The 22,338-nt window shown below is 38.2% G+C and overlaps 1 protein-coding gene across 1 annotated transcript; it reads right to left on the bottom strand.

The window, feature by feature from the left end:
* Nucleotides 1–4,625: 4,625 nt before the first annotated feature.
* LOC306945274 (opsin-5-like) lies at nt 4,626–21,250 on the bottom strand (the record flags this gene model as incomplete). Its single annotated transcript, XM_079533989.1, has 5 exons — nt 4,626–5,237; nt 14,970–15,304; nt 17,012–17,139; nt 18,182–18,344; nt 21,163–21,250. The coding sequence occupies 5 exons, from the start codon at nt 21,248–21,250 to the stop codon at nt 4,626–4,628; spliced, it is 1,326 nt and encodes a 441-aa protein (XP_079390115.1).
* Nucleotides 21,251–22,338: the final 1,088 nt, after the last annotated feature.

The raw sequence follows: 22,338 nt of genomic DNA, 5'->3' as shown, positions 1-22,338 counted from the left end.
ATATCACACATACAGGTAAGAACTGAAATGAATAAAATATGTTGGGAAGAGCAATTAGCAGATATGTCACCTGCATCAGACTTAGCAGAACAACTCCCAGCACCTTCACTCTGGACCAAACAGCAAAAGGCAGTTTACTGCTGGTCAGACAAAAAAAGCTGCTTGAATCCCAGCGATGGTGAGCTGCAGTGAGTGAGCTACGGACTGAGCAGTGATTAAAAAGAAAAGCTTTTTTAAACTGTGGATTAAGCTAGCATTTTTAAAACAACATAGTTGCCTTCATTGTGCATTTCTGTATGACAGCCAGTATGCCGTCTGTGACCACAGCCCATGGAGAAGCTGTCTGTGTTCATGCATGCAGAATTGGAAAAATCACCTGTCAAAAAGATACGATTTCCCTCAAACAGCAGGTGATCAGCATTGAGCAACAACCCTGCCTCGGCATGAAGCCTGGTAGGAAGTAAGAGTGTCATAGCAGAGAAATAAGATAATTGAAAAGCAAAATGTTCCAGCACTCAGGACTCCTTCTGCCAGTCTCTCTGAACTAAACCTCAACAACTGACTGGCAGACGGTGTCTGCCAGTGTCTCTCTGTGAATGGAATAGGTTGGCCCTGACTCTCTTCAGAAAGTGAGACACATCAAACAAAAGACAACAAGACTTATCCTCATTTCAGCTCACAGCTATTAATTTTACGCTGTGACTCCTCTGAATAACAGATGCATAGCCAGAACTATTCCCGGATTCCAAGTGATGGGTGACCAGTTTCCAGCACCTTGACTACTCTAATTACACTGACAAGCCTCCTGAAATCTCTACTGTGCTCCTTCAAGTGAAACAAAAATGCAGATGATCCTTAATAGTGTCTGCTGAGCTGTGAGGAACAAGAGGATTAATTAGTTGCAGTTCATAAGACAATAATATTAAAATCCATGAGTAACTGCAGAGTGCAATTGGCATTAATGATGCAATCACTGCAGCACACAAAGGACAGGATCGGTCTCATCTATTTCACATCTGGAATGAAATGTATTTGTTGTATGTAGATGTTGGGCCACAGGTTGGATGGATCGTATCTCCGCTGCCCTGTGCAGCCACCTGCTTCACCTGTGCGTTGCCATACTGGTAGAGGAGCATCACTTTCATATCTCTGGGGCGCTCCAGCCACTTGCAGGTCTGCCCTGGAGCATCCTTCCTCTCACTGGGAAGGATTATGTCTCACTGCTGTTTGAGCTTGTGAAGTGTCCTGTGGAGGAGAGGTGTACAGTAGACAGAGCAGGTTTAAGCCTTCCCTTCCTCAGCCCACCCTGGCCTTGTGCAGGGTCTCCACCATCAGATGCAATGCAGTCACACAGCTGCTGCCCCACAGTCTGACCAAACTTTGGCACTCACTGGCCATTGCCCAAGGACAAAGGGTTTGCCACCAACCAAAGGAAATACTCTTATGATTTCAGAATGATTGAGAAAATCCAAGCCTCACACCTCAATTTGCTGTATTGAACAGTTTTGACATTTTCAACAATGCTTTTGTCCCCCAAACCATTCTTTGATTTGAGCTCTTTCCCATGCACAGCAGGAAGCAATTCCCAGCAACAAGCTCACCATCCACTGTAAGACCAATCTACTGCAAGAGGTAAATACAGAGGGGGAGCAGAATACTGCAATCATGGAGAGCATGTGCACAGATTTCCAGTCATCACTGACAGATTGACAGTGCTCAGTCCAGGACCACAAGCTCTGCCTTGCTGTCCTCAGCTCAGCCAGATGAGCTCCCCTTGAGCAGTCCCTCAGCCCTTTAATCCAAGCAAAGAAGGGATTCACACTTGCTTTCAGTACTAGGTCTTAGCTGAACTATGCATGTGTAATGAAGTCACATTATATGTTAGTGTGCAATCTCTGACTTTCACAGAATCACAGAATCATAGAATCGTAGGGGTTGGAAGGGAACTCCAGAGATCATCGAGTCCAACCCCCCTTCCAAAGCAGGTTCCCCACACTGGGTCACCCAAGTAGGTGTCCAGGCAGGTCTTGAATATCTCCAGAGAAGACTTTCCAGACCTTCTGCATCATAGAATCATAGAATCCTTAGAGTTGGAAGGAACTTTTAAAGATCACCTACTCTAACTCCCCTGCAATGAACAGGAACATCCTCAGTTAGACTGGGTTGCTCAGAGCATGATCTAGCTTGACCTTGAATGTCTCCGCGGTTGAGGCACCCACCACCTCCCTGGGCCAAATGTTCCTGGACACCACCCTCACCATCCTCACTGTAAAATCTTTTTCTTTATATCCAAAAGGATGTAAGGACCTAAATATCCAGTCTTTAAGTTTGAAACCATTTCTCCTTGTCCTATTACCACAGACCCTGCTGAAGAGTCTGTTCCCATACCCAGCCTCCCGTCAGCTGGGAGTGATTTTCTGACTTCTCTGGTCAGGATTAGACTTAAACCTTGCTGAGCAGCCGAGTTCCCCTAGAAAACTAGTGTCTTTCCTCCAAAAACAATCTGATTTTATCTTTAAAAACAAACTTTTTTTTTCAATTCCAATTATCTACTGACCTTAATTCTTAATATCAGTGAGCCCCTGCAACTGGAGACATTTCATTTACATAAACACTTACTAGCAATAAATTGTGACCAACACGGAAGAACAAATGGGAAAATCCAAAGATCGGCAAGTTTGAAAAGTTTATTGGAGATTGCAGTTGCTGCAGAAAAAGCCACTTAGACAAGAGGGAAACCTTCCCATATAGGGAAGGGAGCAATCCAAGTGCATCATTTCTGATGTCTAAGCATATGGGAAATTCATTGCAAAGACATTATGTTCTTCCTGTTAACTTATAAAAGGAACTGTCATGGGTTCTGTAGTAAGTTTTAAAGCATTACAATTTCTGGCCAAAGCTGAATGCAACCATTTACGCAACTCTTTTACTCTGTACAAAGAGCTGACATAGATTCCAATGTGAATTTGGAAAGATATAGAGTTTTTTATTGTATTCAAGTCAACTAACAGGCATTGTGTAAATATACAGTCACATATTTCCCAGGCTAAAAATGTAGCATCTCACAAGAGTCAATCCTGGCTTCCTCTATAGGGAATGCTGAACTGAAAGTGGCTGTAACTCTCAGCATGGAAACTCTAAAACTTCCTTCCTGGCTTCTTTGTGTAGTTCTATTAGGAGGAAAAAAAAAAAAAAAAAAAGAAAGAAAGAAAAAAAAAGGTATTTGTCATTTAGATTAGTAGCTCAAAACATTATCTCACCTTGATTCTAACCAGTGCCACAGCTCGAAGAACAGTCACAGCGCAAAAATGTCCATTTATGTCTGATTGTTTTAAACAGCTGCATAGTGGAGCTGGGATTTCAAACATCCCTATAGAACCCAAGCACGCAGCCCCTCTGCACAATACAGATTATTGTGGGTTTTTTTTTTGCCTTTAGATAGTGTGACATTTTTAGACTTTGCAATGACATATCAGTTTGAGCCTCCAAACATGCGACTGTGTTGGTGAATCCTCCAGAGACTTATTCATATATCCAACTTTGTGCACTGACGTCAATGGGACAATGGGACAGGAAGGACCAAATGACCTTTGAACATCACTTCCAGTCCTGTTTTGCATTGATCCACCACTGGAAAATTTCAGCATAACCTGAAGTTCTCAAAGCTGGATCCTACGTCACTGAGGTCAGTGACAAGTTGCATTGATGGTGCAGGAATTCCTGCAGGAATAAGTTCCCACTTGGGTCCATGTATCTTAGGAAGCCTTGGAGAAATCGCACACTGAAAGGACTTTCTAAGTATTTGAACTCCTGCTGCCTTTTCTGATTGCTTCTTCTTGGTCCTTGAAGAGACAGTACTTTTGACCGTAGAGGATATGTTTTCTGTAATGCCTTGAAAACCTCTACACTAGTCAAGATTCTTGCCCATTACGATATTTCTGGGCCAGGTTTTTGCCATCCTAATGCTGATGTCCAACAGAGAAAACTGGGCATAACAAATAATGTTTTACAGCAACTTCCTCTCAAATTATACCAAAAAGGCAAAAAACGATCTTCAAATTACCAGATATATTGTGATTTCATTCATGTGGAATGTGGTCAGAACCTGCCTGTTCATCTCCAAGCAGCCTGTGACTCCCAGGAAATACAGGATGTGGCCATTTGGCATCCCTTCTTGGAAATGAGGCATTTCAGTTGATATTTCCATCTTCAGTTGTTATAACGAGTAAAACATCATGAGATCATTCTTTTAAAACTCTACATTGAGTTATTAGTTCTAAACATGCAGGATATAAAATACATAAAGACTAGAAAGGGTAATAACTCCACAGAGTTATTTAGTGTGTTCTCTTGAGAATGGAGTACACAGAAGTTGCAATACGCAGAGAGGATTTGTCTGATGTAGTGTTTGCTGTGAATTCATTTATCACAATACACTTAAGTCAGCATGGCAAGAGTCACACATTTATAGCATGTCCATGTTGCAGCACGTGTGCCATCAAAGAGTGCAATAGAAAGAGGAGGAAGATAGTGTAGAAAATGGGATAATAGAAGGGCTTTTCCAAAGAAGTTACATTCATAAATCCAGTATAACATTACTGCCAGATTGTTTCATATAAGCAGCTCTAGAGATCTGTAAATGTACAGTGCACAGGTACTGCTTCCAAGGTGATTTCCAGGTTTTCAAGTTCAGTGCTTTTTTCTTCCTGCTCAACCACCTTCATTGAATTCCTACTGCCCTGCGTCACTTTCACTTGAAGGTCATTTTCCAAGGACTCACATTCTTGAGGGTGACATCTCATTGTGCTAAACCTCTCCTGGCAGCATTTTGGATAGCTTTTAAAGCATACAAAAGTATGACTGCCCTTTTCAGAGGGGAAATAAGAACATCCTTCCATAATTGGAAGAGCATTACAGCTGGATTCATTTTTGCCCTTAAATGTTCTCAAGCCAGTGTTGAAAGTTGATCTGTAGGTCTGCAGCTCCTTGACACAAAAGCAACACCTGACACATAACTGTTGGAGAACTGTGAAATCTTTGGCAACGATAGTTCGGAAATTGGGCTTCAGAAGAAGATGGATAATGGGATTGTAGAGAGTGGAAGACTTTGCAAAGACAGCTGGAATAGCAAAGGCTAAAGGAGGAATCTTATCTATCGATCCAAAAGCTGCCCACATGGCAATGATGGCATAAGGGCTCCAAGCAGCAAAAAATCCAATGCACATGGCAATACTCAGCTGGTAGACAAAAAAAAAAGAGAGAGAGAGAGAAAGCAGTGAATTAAAAAATTGCATGCATGAGAAAAATAGCTGCTGAAATAATATATGAATAAAACACTACCTGCTTGGTCCTCCCAGTATATCTCAACTGCTCTCCAAACACATATTTGTCTGGCAACTTAATTCTGACTGAGACTTAGTTCTGATTATAACTTCTAGAGTTAAAACATATCAGCTTTTACATTCCATTTCTTCTTCACTAAACTATCACTAAAATACTTATTATACCAAAATAAAATACAGCATAAAAAAAAACAAAAGATACCATTCTGAGGAAACTTTGGACTGTATTGCAAAGTTGTTTGTATCTACTTTCTAGTTCACAAGCAATGCTAGTTTTCCTGACTAGGGAAAGTCTTCCATAATTTTTTTGTTTGTACTCAACTGGAGTCATGTGCAGACATACAGCAGCCAAAAAGCAGATTAATCATGAAGGTGAATCAAACTAATGAATTTAAATTAATCTCTAACTCAAAATTATGTGTGCTACTAAGCTTTATCAAAAAAGCTTGACAAAGGCATTTAAAAAAGTTTTTTGGTATAAATTATCACAGAGATGTGTGAAATGAAACAATAAATATTGGGTTTATAGTAAACTCTGGGAAATCTAAACTAAACTGTAAGCTTGTACAGGCAGATGAACATCCAGTGCATCATTCTAGGCCTGTTTTATAAGTGAAGTACATGTACATTTTACAGACAGAAGTAAGAATATTCATGCTTCTGAAGGAGCTTCAGAAGTCCATGTTTGCCAAAAGTACATATTTACAAATGAGGAAGATAGTAGAGAATGTATTCCCTTTAGGGTAGTATCAGATATAAAAAAACAGATAAAGGAAGTACTTTTGTTTCAGCTGCTAATTGTGCTACCTGCCTGAGCTGCCCTCTGCAAGTGTGAGTACAGAGCTGCTAACTAACTCCATTAACTGCAAATCTAACACTTTTCTCAGTGAGATACTGGCTGTAGATTAAAGGTTGCAAAAATTGTAGGTTTTTTGATTGTGAGAGATTGCATGGTTGTACTCAGTGCGAGTCTGAGACGGGCATTGAGAGCTGAACACAAGCAGAAGGCACATAAGACTCTTTTAAGGCATAGAAAGCCACTCCAAATGCCATTATTTCCTCTCTGACTTTAGTAGTTTCACAAACTTTATTTTGCAAGAAGAAACGTATGGCGATTATCAAGAAACATATAACACAAGTTTGATGAGGAATGTCTGTGGTGACTGTTTTGGCTATCAGGCTAAAATCTGTTCATGAATTTGCGTATGTCCATAGGAAATAATTCACTCCAATAGTTCTGTAGAAGAAATTTCCCTTTCATTGGTAATAACCACTGGTTCACCTGAATTCCAAAGCTAAATATGGCAGAACTGAGAAACAAGACATTTTGATAGAATAAGACTAGTTAAAAAAAGGCAAAGCCATACGATGGGACTAACTTGATTTTTCTTTCTGTAGTGCTCTATTTCATTACATTAGCTGAAGGTCTGGTTCTACCTGTGGAAAAGCCAGCACCACGTCGATTTTGTGATTCTGAACTATCCATCGCCAGTATAAAAGGCTGAGACAAAAAGCAGTTTCTGTGGTAAGCAATATGCCTTGGCCCTTTAGAGTCACATTAAGAAGAAATGGATATTAGAGTTGATTGGTTCATTTCCCAGATGGCTTATTTATGGTAGCAATTAATCTTCAAGATTGCAATAGGTTTTGCTTTGTTTCTGTGAAAAGGCATTTGGCACGTACATTTAAGGCACTCTCAGCCAAGTTCCCCAAAGGCATCAGTACAGCATTTAAAACAAAATGAACATTCATCTTGCATAACTTTGGCTATCCAAAACTTCTGTTCTAAGCCAAAGCCAGTAAAGGTTCTACACAATGTCAAAGGAAAGAGAAAACAAGTGATATCATACAAAGATATATGTCTAAAATAGAATGTGATGGATGGCTTTCAGGTCTTTGTCACTGTCAAGTTCAAGGATGAACTTAAGACACCTAATTTTAAGTGAAGTGCACCTGAACAAAAGGGAACTTATTTGAGATACTTGAGCATATCAACAATGCGTATGCATAGATGCATCCAGAAAGAGACTTTATTACTATTGTCATGCCACATATTGAAATGTCTTGAGTTTAAAGTGCCTGCACAGCACCTGATACTCTCCCCACAGTAAGAAGTATAAGGAGTGGTCTAACCAGTGATGTCAGCATCACTGGTTAGATGGGATGAAATGGTTAGACTGGTGAGATGGAAAAAAACATCAAGATTTTCATGAGTAGAATAAAAGAGGAGAGTGTTGGTGAGGCAATTATAAAGCAAAATAGTGAGCATTCACAAGAAATACAAGGAAGGATACCTTGGTGCTTTTGCAGGCAAATAAACCGACTGTCACCATTGCCACTGCTGAAATGCATCACCCACCATCTCACTGTACTCACATCCACTGTCCAGTCTCCATAAAAGTTCAGCACTGATGAATGTCAGTGGGTGACATTTTTTTCCACATGGAAGAATTCAATTCTACATTCACACTTCTATATCAGACACCATTGTGTCAAACTGAGCCTCTGCTGCCATCTGTCACACAGTAACAAAATGTAATGGAATACTGGTGGAAAGGTTCAACCCCTACTGTCACATTACCAACATCTGCCCCTGACATACTGGGCCAGCGTAATAAAATTGGAGGTATTAGTTTTAGATCAGACCCCATAGATGAGGCAGCGAGAAAGCCATTAGAAAAATATATTTTTCTTTCCTTTCACTTTTACAGTAATTGCTATGGGTGAAACTATTCTTCTGAGAATAGGAAGTCGTTCCTAAGAATTGTTTCTGAAAGGGAGTGTGGAACTGTTTTCAGAATCTGAGATTTGTCCAAATGCATGCTTATAAACAGCAAATTAATTCCTTTGATTCAAATATTTGTATGCCTCAAGGGACTATTACAACCTCTATTTCTTCTTCTGTAAAATAATAAACCAGGGAACCAGTGCATTGCTAAAATGGAGCAAGTAGAAAAAGAGATGAGAGATTCACAGGCTAAGTTTTGAAAATTCATGCTGTGAATTTTACTCCTCCCTTTAATCAACAAAGCACCAAATAATAAAAATTAAAATAAAAATGGTAAAATACTGCTACAGTACCATGACTCAAAGAAATAAATCCCCACCTAATTCATATTGATGTCTGTTTCCAGACAAGTCAATGGGCCTCTTTCCAGTAATCACCCTTCTCTCAGGGACTTGGAACAGACTTTTGGCTGGGCTGTTTTCAAGCAGCCTGGCATCATTTTGCTCACCTTTTGTTTTGTATTTAAGACAGTCTCACGATATCTGCTCAACTTCACAGTGCTGAGTTGTGCAATATGATGGCAATTCTTCAGATGTCTTGCTAAAATACGATTAAAAACATTCTTAATTCTATCCAATTGCCCAAATTATTTTGGTTGCTTTCTATTTTTTAAGTGAGTCTAATTTTCAGCACACAGCTTACAAAAAGTACACGTAAGTGATAACCCCTCTCCTGTACTCAGGCTAACACATATTGGCTACAACTCTCTGTAAAAACAGTGTGCTAATATAGCATCAGTTTTTATTTAAAATACATACAGCAGCTATGTATCTTCAGTAAAATCCATAGTTCTTGCTTCATAAAATAACTTAGTCATTATGTGGATGGGCCAGTATACAGAATCACAGATACATACATACAGAATTATGATGAATGAAATACAGAATAAACACAGCCTCCTTTTGCACTGCCCTAGGGCCATTGAAAGCACAAGGGTGAGGAAAATCTGGTTTCTGCTGGGGAGTTAGTGCTAGATTTGGGGCCAGATCCCCTCATGGTGGCTTACACCTGCAGAGCTCATCTAACTCTGGATGCTGCCCTCACCATTTTTTATTAAAATACAAAAGAATATAGAGATGTCACTATATCATTCTTTTAGTGTCCTCTTAGAATACCAGGGAGCTGCACACCCCAGAGCAAGGCACAATAAAGTGTGCCATAGAGAAACAACTACTTATCCAAAGTTTCTGAGAAGCACAGTCATTTCAGTAATGCATGAAAAGGACGGAGGATGCTACTCTGAGCCAACTAGTACGGCTGGCACGGAGCACACAGGAGGAAATGCTCCTTGCCCTTTGAGACAGCCTTTCAGAACCCCAGGCCTGCCAGCTCATCCCTCAGCCACTGCTAAGATGCTTCCTGCTCCCCACAGTGACTCATAAAGAGTAGTACAGGCTCTATTCATCACCTCTCCCCTCTGCTCACTGAATTTATGTTAGGGTCAGGTAGCACAGAGCCTGAACTCAACATCTGGGTCCTTGAAGACTGCACGTGTCACACACATCCAGCCTGGCAGACCAACTAGGCTAACCTCCTTTAGTAGCACCTTCTTCAAAAGCCTGCAAGAGCAGAAGCCTTCAATTGAAAATGGCAAATTGTCTCACTGAGCATTCAGAAAGAGAAAAAAAAAAAACATACCAGAGCCCAGATGCAAGAGACAGAAGATAATGAGCTAAGCACCAGGCAAAGCAAGAATGGTTCCTGAATGTCAGTCTTGTGGCTAATTAGGATTGCTGCAATAGCCTTGGTTTGGTAGTTCAACCTTGCTCCAGTTCTCAACAGTAAGGGAAATATCAGCCCTAACTTCCAATCTGGCAGAATTTCTCTATACACAAAAATAATAAAACTAGCCAGCTAAACACTCTGCAGACTGGCAGTTTGTTGACCTGTAAAGCCAAAGTATATTGCAATTTCACCATGCAAAATATCCTGAAGTTACAACAGCAGAATCTGAAAAGCAGCTGACAAAAACAACTTACACCAGAAGGAAAGGACTTAAAATGGTATTTCAACAAGCAGAAGTTTGATAACCTGGGAGATGATTAGAGGCCACCTCACACCCCTGATCTGCAAAACTTCCAAATTTAAAAATAATAATGAAAAAAATTGCCTAAAATACCTGGCAATTCTGGGGGTCATTTAGATCTGTAAATCCTAGGGGTTTCATACTCACTATAAATGAATTACTCTTATATGAGCACAGACAAATGAAATCAGCTTTTCCTGGAAGGTCTATAGTATTCTGGAAGAGTTTCTTTGGTTGGTTGGTTTTGTTTTTTTTATCTGAGCCATGTTCACATAGGCACTTAAAAGCACATGTTTTTGAGCTTTCCACTAGTAATTATGCCACACAAAAGTAAAAGCCAATCATAAATGTGATTGTCTATATTACCACAACAGAATCTCAATTTCACCTTCTCTCCAAAAGAAATGTCTGTATTTCATCACAGCAATCCTTGAACACAAGAGACATTTAGCACTGATTTAGGAGGTTAACCATGTTCTCCTATACTTGTCAGAAAGCTGCCTCCACCTTGAATCGATATATAGCCAAGAGTGTAATTAATGCAACTGTATGTTTGGAATTAAGACTGTGGCTTCACGCTTCTCCCCTCACAGTGGCAAATCCAACGTTCAGAAGCAGCACACTGACCACTAAACCCTAAATGGCTTTGAAATGCCTGCAACAAATTGTAATGTTGCTGCACCTGAAAACTAAGCATCTATTTGAAGTAAAGAAAATCAAGAGAGGGATTGAACAGCCATAACATGCCTTTAACGTCAGGAGTAGGTTTATCCACTGCAATGAAGCTTTCAAGCCTGGGATCATGTATTCTAAACCATAGGTCATCTTTGAAGAGCAACATTTATCCAGTTTTATTTCCACTGTATTTCACGCTAAGTCCATAGGTCTCCTCAGCTGTAACTAGCTGCAGTTTTCAAATTTGTAACAGTGGATGTGCTTCCAGTTTCAGAAGAGTGTAACAACCTCAGTTTTTTTGTGTGGTAAGAAATCTTAATGATAAATAATTTAATTAGGATTTTTTAAAAGTACTGTAGAAGCCCAATTTAAGCCTTCTTAACCTCCAGGATGTGTATATTTTGTTGTTTCTCTGCCAATCATTGTATTTCATGTTAAGAACAAAATCAAATACTGTTTCCTCAATAAACAATTTTGAATATGAAACAATGCAAATTTTTCAGCCTTCCAGTCTACCACATGATATTTCAGTATTTTAAATCTTATGCTTCAAATCCATCACAAATTACAACCTCAAAGGAATAATAGTTACATGCTATAATATCTATCCAAATGCATACATAAAGTCTGAATTAGAACAAAAAATTGAACACGACTTCCCAGGCTAAAGGTCTATCCCTTTGTGACTTTAATCTTAGTGTGCTGTGGAGCATTGGGAGATGATATTTGGACAAATATTTGGTGAGATGTGAAGTTACACTCCCAGCGTTTTTTCTCAGGCAACGTACAGGAGGAACTTGGATATGTTTCTGAAACTGTTTAATCCCAAGGAACTCCTGAAGAAGTGGTAATTTTCTACGTCTCAGCTTGCATTCATAATGTTTGTCGGCTTCATCTGTATGCCTAAGAGCCTGCTTTGTCCAGAAACTGACATACTCACGCACTTGTGAAGAAAGCAGATGAGAACAGCGTCCTCTGTATGCATTTTAATTGATATTTATGGTACTCTATAATAATAAAAGCAATTTCAGTAGTTAGCCAACCTTGTAAACTCATGAGCACAAAAACACTAATAGCACTAGACATCTCGCATTTGATTTTCAAAAAATCTTGCTATTGTCATTCTAAAGTAGCACAGAAATAAGCCTAACAGATAGATCTTTTAACGCTGCAAGTATGTTAGTAATAATGAATGCTATCTGCATTTTATTGCTCTTTTTTATTAAAAAAAAAAATATTCAACTACTACTAAAACCAACAAATACATCAATGTAGGACTGAACTTGATGCTATGACCAAGTTACACTTACATGGCTTAGTGAAGAGGTAGCAGCTAAGTGTACAGAGCAATATAGATTAAAGCAAACTGCAGGAACCTCAGAAATGCTTTCAGTAACAGAGGAACCTATCAACAACAATTACTTGGAACCTTGAAGCATCAGCTGCCAAGTTTTAGGAATCATATATGTGGGCTTAGACTTATTGTAACGGTTTAAGTCTTGCTTTAAGCAACCAGATCACTTTCTGGATTTAGTTTTTCAAGACTAACACACAACACTCAAGCTCTTCAGCTGAAGTTGGACCAGGGGTAGAGGTGACTAAGACTCCTAAGTTACAATTCCTTGATTTCAGAGGCAGTATGGTAAGATCAAAAGAAGAATGGGCTTAAAATTGTCACTAAACTGACAGAAACTGCAATTCTTCCAGCTGGAAGATTTACAATTCAACAAATAATCATTCCAAGTTAACCACAACATTGATGTATTTGGGATGGTTTGCTTTTGCAGAATTTCCTAAGCAAAAAATAAACCTAAAGGAGTCCTCTTTTCTCTTCTCTGCTCTTATGAGTTTGACTTAAATCATCCCTCTATCAAATGTCTCCAAAAGATTATTATTTATGTTAAACTACTTATTTTTTGGATTATTATTTCAGGGTGAGACATCTGCAGATAAGCAGTTTCAGAGCAACCCTTGTCAAAGACTACATAATCTAAAAGTGAAGACCAAAGCAGTTCCCAGGATAAAAAAGTAGATAAAAATAAATAACTAAAAAAATTAGAGATGATAAAGAATAAATACTTGTCACTAGATGACAAGCAATATTCCTAGTGATCCAGCATCATACCAGCATTAATCTATATGATATTTCAGAATGAGTTTGTGTTAACATCACAAAGGAAGTGATGGAGAAGACTGTACTCATTTTTCCAGTTTTTATTAGAAGTAATTCATAAGAATGACAAGTAATGCTGAGCAAAATATGCATGACATTTTTGAGCATTTACAAGCCTATAGAGTAAGCAGAATCTAAGTCTCATTGACGAAGATTAGTCAATTAAGCTATGAAGAGTATTAAAAGTTAAAGAATTAAGGGATTGTATCCTGCAGTTCAGTGAAAGATGTCAGAAAACAAATATGTACTGCAAATTTGGACTTGAGGTGGGGATATACATAAAAGCTTTAGTAGGAAAATGTTTCATCTAAGGGTTATTGCAAATAACAAGTAGGTAAGACAAGGGAATACTCCTTGGCTCTTAAATTGCTTGCATTGAGGATATTTAGGTTACAAAACCGTGCCATAGACAGGAGGATATCATTCCCCACAAAGATTAAAACCAAGAAACTCAAAGAGCCAGACCAGGCAGACTAAGATGTCTAGAGCAGCTATTCTGGTAATTCGAAGAGAGATGTCAGAGAGTTCAAACTTGTTAATGTGGAAAAGAGAAAGCAGATGGTCTGTGTAGAAGCACATCTCAAAGTATCGACATTCCCAAAAACAGTGAAAATATAAAGGCAAGCAGACTCCAAAAAGAAAGTTGATAAGAAAGAATACTCAGCATGTAGAAATAATGAGAGAAATTAGAGAAGGGTTCATGGAAATAAAGAAAAGAGAAAGATTAGACACAATTAACAGAATCAAGAAGTAACATTCTCTATCCTTTCAAGAAGCATATTGTCTACAGAATCAACTACACCTAATGCAAAGCTATTCATAATACAGTATATTTATTGTTTAGTTTATTTATTTACTTCCTGGAATGCAGTTTGGCAGCAAGAAACAAATATCCACAACAAATTCTGTGACTAGATTTAATTTTGCTCTATGAGCCAGTGAAATACAAACCTGAAAAGCCTTTGGTTCAAAAAGTATTTATGAAGATACACTGTTATGTGACTTTTGTCCTGTGTTCAGTTATACAGAAATGAATTTGATTTTGTTTCTATTTTTAACAGTCTTTAATGATAATGGATCCCATCAAATGTCTGTAACTGGGCAAACAGAATTCACTCACTCAGAAACATCATGACTTTCATAAACAATGGTGCATGCTTAGCATAAGGCTGAAGCTCTCCTCCAGAGAGGGCTCCAACCTTTCTTTCAATCAGAGATGGCATTACCAGGATTTTATTAAATGATATTACTAGATGCACACTTTGCTGTCAACACCTGACAGAGTTCCTACTGACATCGATTTTAGAGTATAAATAGATACACTTCTGTGTGAAATGGCTTTTGAAGGTCTACTACAAGAGGGAGCGACTGTAAAGCTTTAATAAAATAGGCTCCAGGGAGATGCAAAATAGTAGAAGCTAAAAAGAGACTGATTATGGGAGACCTCACAAACATGGAGAAATAAAGTATTTTGGGAATATCAAAAAGACAGCTTGAACACCAAGACCCAGCACTAGAGATTCACTGTTAAGAAATGTTCCTTATGCTTATCACTGATATCTGAAAAGGCAGAGTCTTTTGCACAGTAAAGCACTTACTGTTTCATTTATTGTTTCCAAGTTTCACTCCATGTTCAATCATTTTCAAGGCATTTAAAAGTCTAGATTTTTTAAAGAAATGTTCCAAATAATTTCTTTAAGGAAAAGTATTAAATCTCAGTTTTCACCAACAAGGAAGCTTAAGGTGAACTTAATTATCATCCCCCAGAAGCAGCAGTATTACTTGCGTGTTTAGCAATTAATTGCCATAGAGCGAAACTGCACAAGACAATTCTGCTTTCTGAAGTGAAAATACAGTAAGGACTGAATTTTCCTTCTTTATTTTCTTCTCTGGAATTTTTTGTTTTTTGAATGGTGCTGCCCAATTGCAGCAAAAACAGTTTGTCAAAGACTAACTTTTAGATACCTTGACAGTAATGGTTTGCACGTTGTTTATCCTGGTGGGACCAGAGACATGCTGCTCCACTGCTCTTCTGGATTCTTTCACAGTTACCAGAATAAGTGAGTAGGATGTGAGAATTACTCCGCAGGGGAGAACAAAGCAGAAAACAAAAAGAACGACAGTGTAAGACATGGACATGACTTCTACATTGGTGGACTGCCAGTCAATGCAGCAAGCTGTGCCATAGGGCTCCTCTCCATATTCTCCCCAGTGAGCAAGGGGTGAACAGGCAAATATTGCTGCATAGGTCCAAGCACAGGCTATCAATATTTGTCCGTGTTTTCTCCTGAACCTGTTGCCTGGAAGACACAAAACAATCAGTGAAGATCAGCGCACAGCAGTACTATAAGCTCCAGTTAACTGAACAAGTCAAAGGTCGATTGAGAGGATCTTGTATTGCCCACTGGACATTTCCTTTTTTTCTTTTTTCCTTCTATCAGGAATAATACTCTGTAACCTACAGAATGCTTCTCAAAATATTGTCTGCAAAACAACTAAACACAAGTAATTGATCCACAGAGTACACCAGCCATTACACTAAAAGAAACCCTCATTCTTTTTTCTATCTGAACAAGATGTCAGGTTGGGTTTTGGTTTTAAACACAAAATTCAAGCATTTTGAAGAGCAAAACAGTACAATGGAGCCTTGCTATACAAGTAGAACTCACAACAGACTGCAAACTTCAGAGTTGCAATATGACTGGACCAAGACTAAGATAAGTTTTGGTATTTTTTTGGACACAACTTTCAGAGTCTTTACAAGAAGTGCATATCAGGACTACTTTTTTTTAAATAAGGAAGCAGGACAAAGGTGTAACAGTATCCTCCATTCAAACAGTAGTTTAGAAAAACAAAACTCTCAGCAGAAATGTATTTATTTCCTGACTTAAGGTTAATATTATTAATAATGCATAACTTTGGGAAAAGAAAAAATGAGTTTTTACTATAACAACAGATCTTAAAGATTTGTGTGAATGCTCTAAAGAAGACTTTGTTTCTCAGGTCATGCTTCCAAATTTACACACACACACTATTTAAAAAAAAAAAAAAAAAAAAAAAGGCATGTCTTATAAAACTATTTGGAAACACTGCTGAAATCTGAGCTCTTGAGTAGAAATGTAAAAGATATAAATAAATATATGAAGATATTTACTAAAAACAGAAAAATATTTAAATGAAAGTCTGTACTTGAAGATTGACCTATGCTGTGCTGAGAAAGCAAGTGGGTAAAGGTGACAATTAGATTGTCTTTAAATCACTATTAGCTCATTTCCCTACCTGCAGCTGCTTGCTTCTCAACCACAACAGAGGGCCTCACTGTAACAGACAAGCAAAAAGTATTACCCCTAAAATGTAAGACTTACAGAACATGAGGGATGTGTTGCCAGATGAATGGTGTACCAGAAAAATTTAATCTGTAGCAGTATTTATATTTGATCCAAGTTGTTCAGCTGCTAAATCAGCATTTAGAATTCCTATGATCTGCATTCCTCAGATGCTCAAAACCATTAACCAGCTAGCACTTTTCTCTTAAGTAACTCAGTCTGTCTGCCAAAACTCACTGATCCTTTTAGTCTGACTTTTTATTGATTGTGAAGTTCTGTTAAAAAGTAAGGATGTTATTTGGAATAGAGGTTGGCAGAAAGAGGAATAGCACCAGTTGTTATATCAACATAAATCTAAATGAATAAATATCTAAATGTAGCAATGAACTCTGAAAACATTCATTTACTCAGGCTAGCCTTGCTTTCAGCTCAGAACTCATTTCATGCTACCAAGTTGACACCCAGAATTAAAAGAGATTTAGAATGATTACTTGCACATATAATTATGCAAGATGGGCAATAGCTGTTAAAGTTAGATCTTAATGATCAGAGGAAAAACGCGTTGTTTGACCAGATGTAAAAGAGCTCTGCTATAAAAGTAGTCTCTAGGATACAAAACTTGGAAATGATCATCTATGTTCACATGAAAAATGGAGATCTTAGACAAAAACCGTAACTCACCATAAGCTGGAAAGCAAATTTTGAGGCAGCACACAACACTCAGTAATGTCAGTGTCGACAGACTGCAGATCCCAAAGAATACCCCACAGAATGCGTAGAACAGGCAAATGTGTTTCCCATACAACCACCTAGCAAATAAACATGAAACTGACAGTTAGATGCTATCCTTCTTTTTCAAGCATAATACAAAATTGTAGAAATACATTTATAGCTGTTTTCTTAAAAATAAATACATAAGCTTGCATTATCAAATTATTTGCTGATTGGTAATCAACTACAGAAGAGGCTCTCAGTCGAAAAATCTTACAGCCAGCACAGTGGTCACATCTTCCCTTAGTATTATGATTCACACTTAAGCCTTTTTATTTTTAAGAAACAAAGCACTGTTTTAATTATAAAGATTCTGAAAAAAAAAAAAAAATCAAACTTCTCATCATAGTAGGCCAAGGTTATAAGTTAATACTTCTTTAGGTATTTTTTTTATATTTATGTTTCATCAAACCAACAAATTTTGTTGTGAAGGTTTTCCAGAGGAAGAGAAATTTGATCTGAATCACTGCATCTCCTCATTTTCTACTCAGAAATACACAAGATTTGTGGTAGTAGTAATCAAAAGATTGTGAAGACAGACTCCACTTAGCATAATTAGCAATATATTAACCAAGCTTTAAAGAAGATCACAAAAATCAGATGTGTAACAGTGATTGTTGATTGAATTCATGTGGATAAAGAGGAAAGAAGTGGGAAAGGAATTGGAAAATTCTAAATTCAGAGTGTTGGCTTAAAATATTTTTAAATTTAGGCATAACAAATACATTCCATTTTATTTTCATGCTACCAAATTTTACTGCACAAATTAAGAGGAAAAAAAAAAAAGCATTTCACCATCACTGCCCATGAAGAATAAATGCAGTATGTAGAGGATGCTTAGAACAAAATCTTTGCAGCCTCTCAACCCCGCAGAAATCCAGATGACAGTAATCTCAAATAGATATGAACATTAACACCAATAGCCCACATATCTGCCGCTAACATAGCATACTCCTCTCAGTCCCTCTAGTTAATTTCAACTATTACAAGAGAAGTAGCAGAGTAATTTAGTCTTCCTCACAGGCACAGACCTCCAAAGCCTGCAGAGGGTGTTAAATATTACGTGCATAGTGAACAAACCTGTGTGAAAGGCTGGAGGTTACAGCTAGTGGGTACAATGTCAACGTCATTGCAAGGTCACTGATGGCAAGATTAATAATGAAGTATTCTGCTGGTTTCAACAGATGTTTTTTCTTGTAGGAGACATAAAGGAGAATACTGTTCCCACACAAGGAGCATATTCCTGCAGAGAAACATACAACAAGGATTTAGAATTGACTGTAGAATCTAGAATTGAACTAGCTTGGATATAAGGAAAAAGATTTTTATGGTAAGGGCAGTGAAGTACTGGAACAGCTTGCCCAAAGAGACAGTGGATGTCCCATCCCTGGAGACGTTCAAGGTCAATGTAGCTGCAGATGTCCCTGTTCTTTGCAAGGGAGTCAAACCAAATGATCTTCAAGGGTCCTACCCAATTCAAACAATTCTATGAAACACTTACTTCATCCATCTTTTATTTTCCTGCACAGGAATGATGTATTACCACAGCCAGCATAGTTAGCCATTGTAGTTATTAGATTAACTTGTCTCCTTTATTATGTTTGTGACTGTCTCATCTTTATATTTCAAATATTTTTAGAAATTTCTTACTATCCTTCCTGTTTTGTCTAATCTATCTACAGAGAGGTAACCAATAGTATGAGAGTGGCCATAGGTCTTTAATTGAATTTTATCCACTAAATGACCTGTCAAAAAATGCTTTATTATTAAGTCGGAGATGTTACTCAAGTGATGCTGCTAGTGTTTCCCCAGTTCCAGGTCTACAGTTCTCCATCTGGTAGCCCTTCCTTTCTCTTTTTGAGACCTCTCAGAGGTGCCTGTTATAGTTTCTAGCAGTAACAAATAATACAGCAAGAATGTTGATTAATACATGAAAGAGAAAAATGTAGTTAAGTAATGTTTTTACTAAGTGCAGATGCAACAATTTTCTCTGGGAGTAGCACTTCCAGTAGGAGACTGCCAAGAAACTTAAGAAAGCTACAAATGGACAACAGAGCTACAACATTAGACGAGGACAAGCCACTTACTCCTTACCTTTAAAGTACCCACTAAACCCTATGAAATTTAGACAATTTCGGAAGATGAGAGAGCAGTCAGAAAGCAGAATTTCAGGCATGGCTAGTGAACTGAAGGATCCTATCATTAATATAGCGTAAAGTTAAGCCACTGAGAAGAGCCCAAGTGCTTTTGTGGACCTGTTTGTTCTGGCTATGGAAAAAATATCATTTTACCTGTAGAATGCAGGTAAGCATAGATACAGAAATTGAGTTTAGCAAGTTGCCTAGATACCTACAGCACAAACCATTGGCTCTTTATACATATGAGAGAATATGCCTCATTAAATGACACTTTCATAGGAAAAAGATAAGTAATTTCCAGAAGTTCTATAGACTATGATATTTTCTTTTAAATGAAATGTCAGACTAGCAAGTTATGTTAGGCAGTGATTCTGAATTCATCTCCATTTCTGGTCTCTTTAAGCCATTTCTTTTGAATTCTAATTCTGACACTGTGCAAAAATTTTGCAAATAAATTTATAACAACATTTTTGCTGGTGTCAGCAAACAGATCTAAGTACTCAGTCGGAATCAGGCCACTTTCTGTAGTCTTATAAATGCACTGTATCTGTTTTTTAAGCTGTTCGGAGGTTTGACATGGCTGACAGTAGATGCTGGGGGAAAATCTGACAAGTGACTCAGTAATCTGGATGTGGTTGTTTGCCACGGGATTCAGAAAAAGAAAGTTTAAAAGAAAGTTATGAGGAACACCATGTTGCATGAGTAGCTGTGCACATATGAGGGAGGAGGTACATGGTGTGGGTACAGATGAAATCTTAGCTATTTTAACAGGCAGTTATTTGTTGTTGATATCAAAAACTGAAATAAAGCTACATCAGAAAAATTCAAGTCTCTCTGGCAGAAGAAATACAGTATGATATTTCTGCTGGGAAATTACTTTATTGTTAGCTGAACTAGCTCTGCAAACTCAGGAATGCAAACACTTCAAGAACTTCTCCCTCTAAATTGATCTACATTGTTCAGACAGTTTCCCCTTGAAGTCAACTGTCAGCATACATCTACAATCTAACAGGAGTAAGGCTTATATCCACTTTTCATTATTAAAAGAACATACTGAAGAACTTGCTAATATTTGAAACCATTAAGATGCCAATATTCATTGACAGCTGATAGGGATTAAAAGTCACAGATTCATTTTTTGTTGGCATATTTATCTTGTATTTGTCCCGTATTTCAGGGTTGATATTAGTAGCATTTTTTTCTTTCCTATTAAGGCATTCATTTAACTTCTACATATTTTTTCACCATCTTGCAAAGCACCAGACAGTAGCCATGCTTTGTGTCCTTAGCCAAGGGGTCAGTCATTGCTCTCCAGATGTCAGGGTTGCCTTTCCTTTCCTCTGACTCATGGTTTATTGACCAATACCATTAGGATTAGATCTGAATTTGTTTTCCTCAATTGGACCAGGACAATGGAGGAGAGATTTGCTTCCTCTGTAACAGCAGAGCCCATTTCCCAGAAATCTCACTTTCTAACTCAGTGTCTGTAAACACTGGCCATAAGCCTGATCTTTCTGGCACCTTATCCAGGCCCGTAATGACTACAGCTTTTGCTATTTTACTTCAGATACTGTAAGGAGTCAGGATACACTGTTCTTTGTTTTGCAACAAGGTGTGGAAAATGAAAACTCTCATTTAGATGCAGTGACAGTTATGCAGATACCAAAAAATGCCAGTCTCAAAATCTAGCATACCTGTCCAGTTTTATACACCTAACATTGAATACAGTTTTTATTCCTAAAACAAAACAAAGGATAAAAACTTCTTAATTATGTCACCCTGTGCTTTTTTCCCCCTTACAGAATAGAGAGAAGCTTGTCTCTTGTCAGAAACAAATCTGACTTTCAAAGTTGTTTATTTCTCTTTGTTGCACCAAACATAACAAAAGTTCTATAAACATATGTACCATAAAATCAGGCTTACCGAAGACCATATAACATGTTCCAACAACAATATCAGCTGTTTCTGTTATTTTGGACTGGAATGTTGAATTAGCAAAAGATGGGTCCATCTGAAAACAAAAAAACCAAAACAGGATACAGTATTAGAAATGCAGTAGAAAAGCAAATATCTGCAAGCTCTCTGTAAGGCTATAAGCTGTCCTCTGCATAAAGGACAGGAAGAATTTCATTTTATTTTTTGAATTAGCAGTTAATTTACCTAAATAAAGATTTTGAGGAAGACAGAGCCAGGCTCCTTTCAGTGTCAGGACAAGAGGCAATGGGCACATATACAAGAGGATCTCTCAGAATATCAGGCAGCACTTCTGTGCTGTGCAAGTGGCGAAGCACCGGCACAGGCTGCCCAGAGGCTGTGTGGGCTCTGCTCCTCAGAGACCTTCAGCAGCTGCCTGAACGTGGGCCCCTGCTCTGGTGTCCCTGATGGAGAGGTGGTTGAGTCTGATGGACTCAGAGGGCACTGCCAGCATCAGCCTGTCTGAAATCACAGATGAAATCACAGCCAAGAACTGATGCTTAGATAAACACATTTCAATTAATTTGAAGGCCTCATCTATATTTGAGATCATCACAATAACACAGCTGCAAATGGTAAAAAGTGCCTTACATATATGTAAATACTTGTATAAAGTCTTCAGAAAGGAGGCTGTGTCACAAGTCAGTGGGATCTGTTCAACTTTCCCTACTTTGCAAAGACAGTTACACTGATGAAAAAGAGCTTCTGTCAACTGTATTCATGATGGTCTGAGAGACACACTGGCATAACTCAGAAAAATGCCAGAATTAACATCTTCTGTCATCTGTTATTCCCATATTCCCTTAAGTAGTCTGCTGTGGGGTCAGCCCTGTGACCCAGTCCAGACTTTTCTGCCTATGTGAAGTAGCTCAGTACCAGAGGGAGGGCACTAACTTCTGTACTGCAATACTCGTGCTAGAGGCAGACTCAGCTCTTAGATGCTCTCACAAACAGGGTTTAACATACCATCTAATTCAATGGAAAAGACCTAAGACAAACTTTTCTAGCACAATATGTAGTTATAGTTATATATATGTGTGTGTGTTTTCTCACAGGCAGGTTATTCTCCCTATGTCCCATCAGCTTTTTTCCCACACAACCCCCTATTTCCTCAACTGCCCTAAT

The sequence above is a fragment of the Tetrao urogallus genome (genome assembly GCF_951394365.1).
Source record: "Tetrao urogallus genome assembly, chromosome: 3".
Classification (NCBI taxonomy): domain Eukaryota; kingdom Metazoa; phylum Chordata; class Aves; order Galliformes; family Phasianidae; genus Tetrao; species Tetrao urogallus.
Note: the sequence above shows the minus strand (reverse complement) of the source record. Positions and strands in the feature narration are given on the sequence as shown.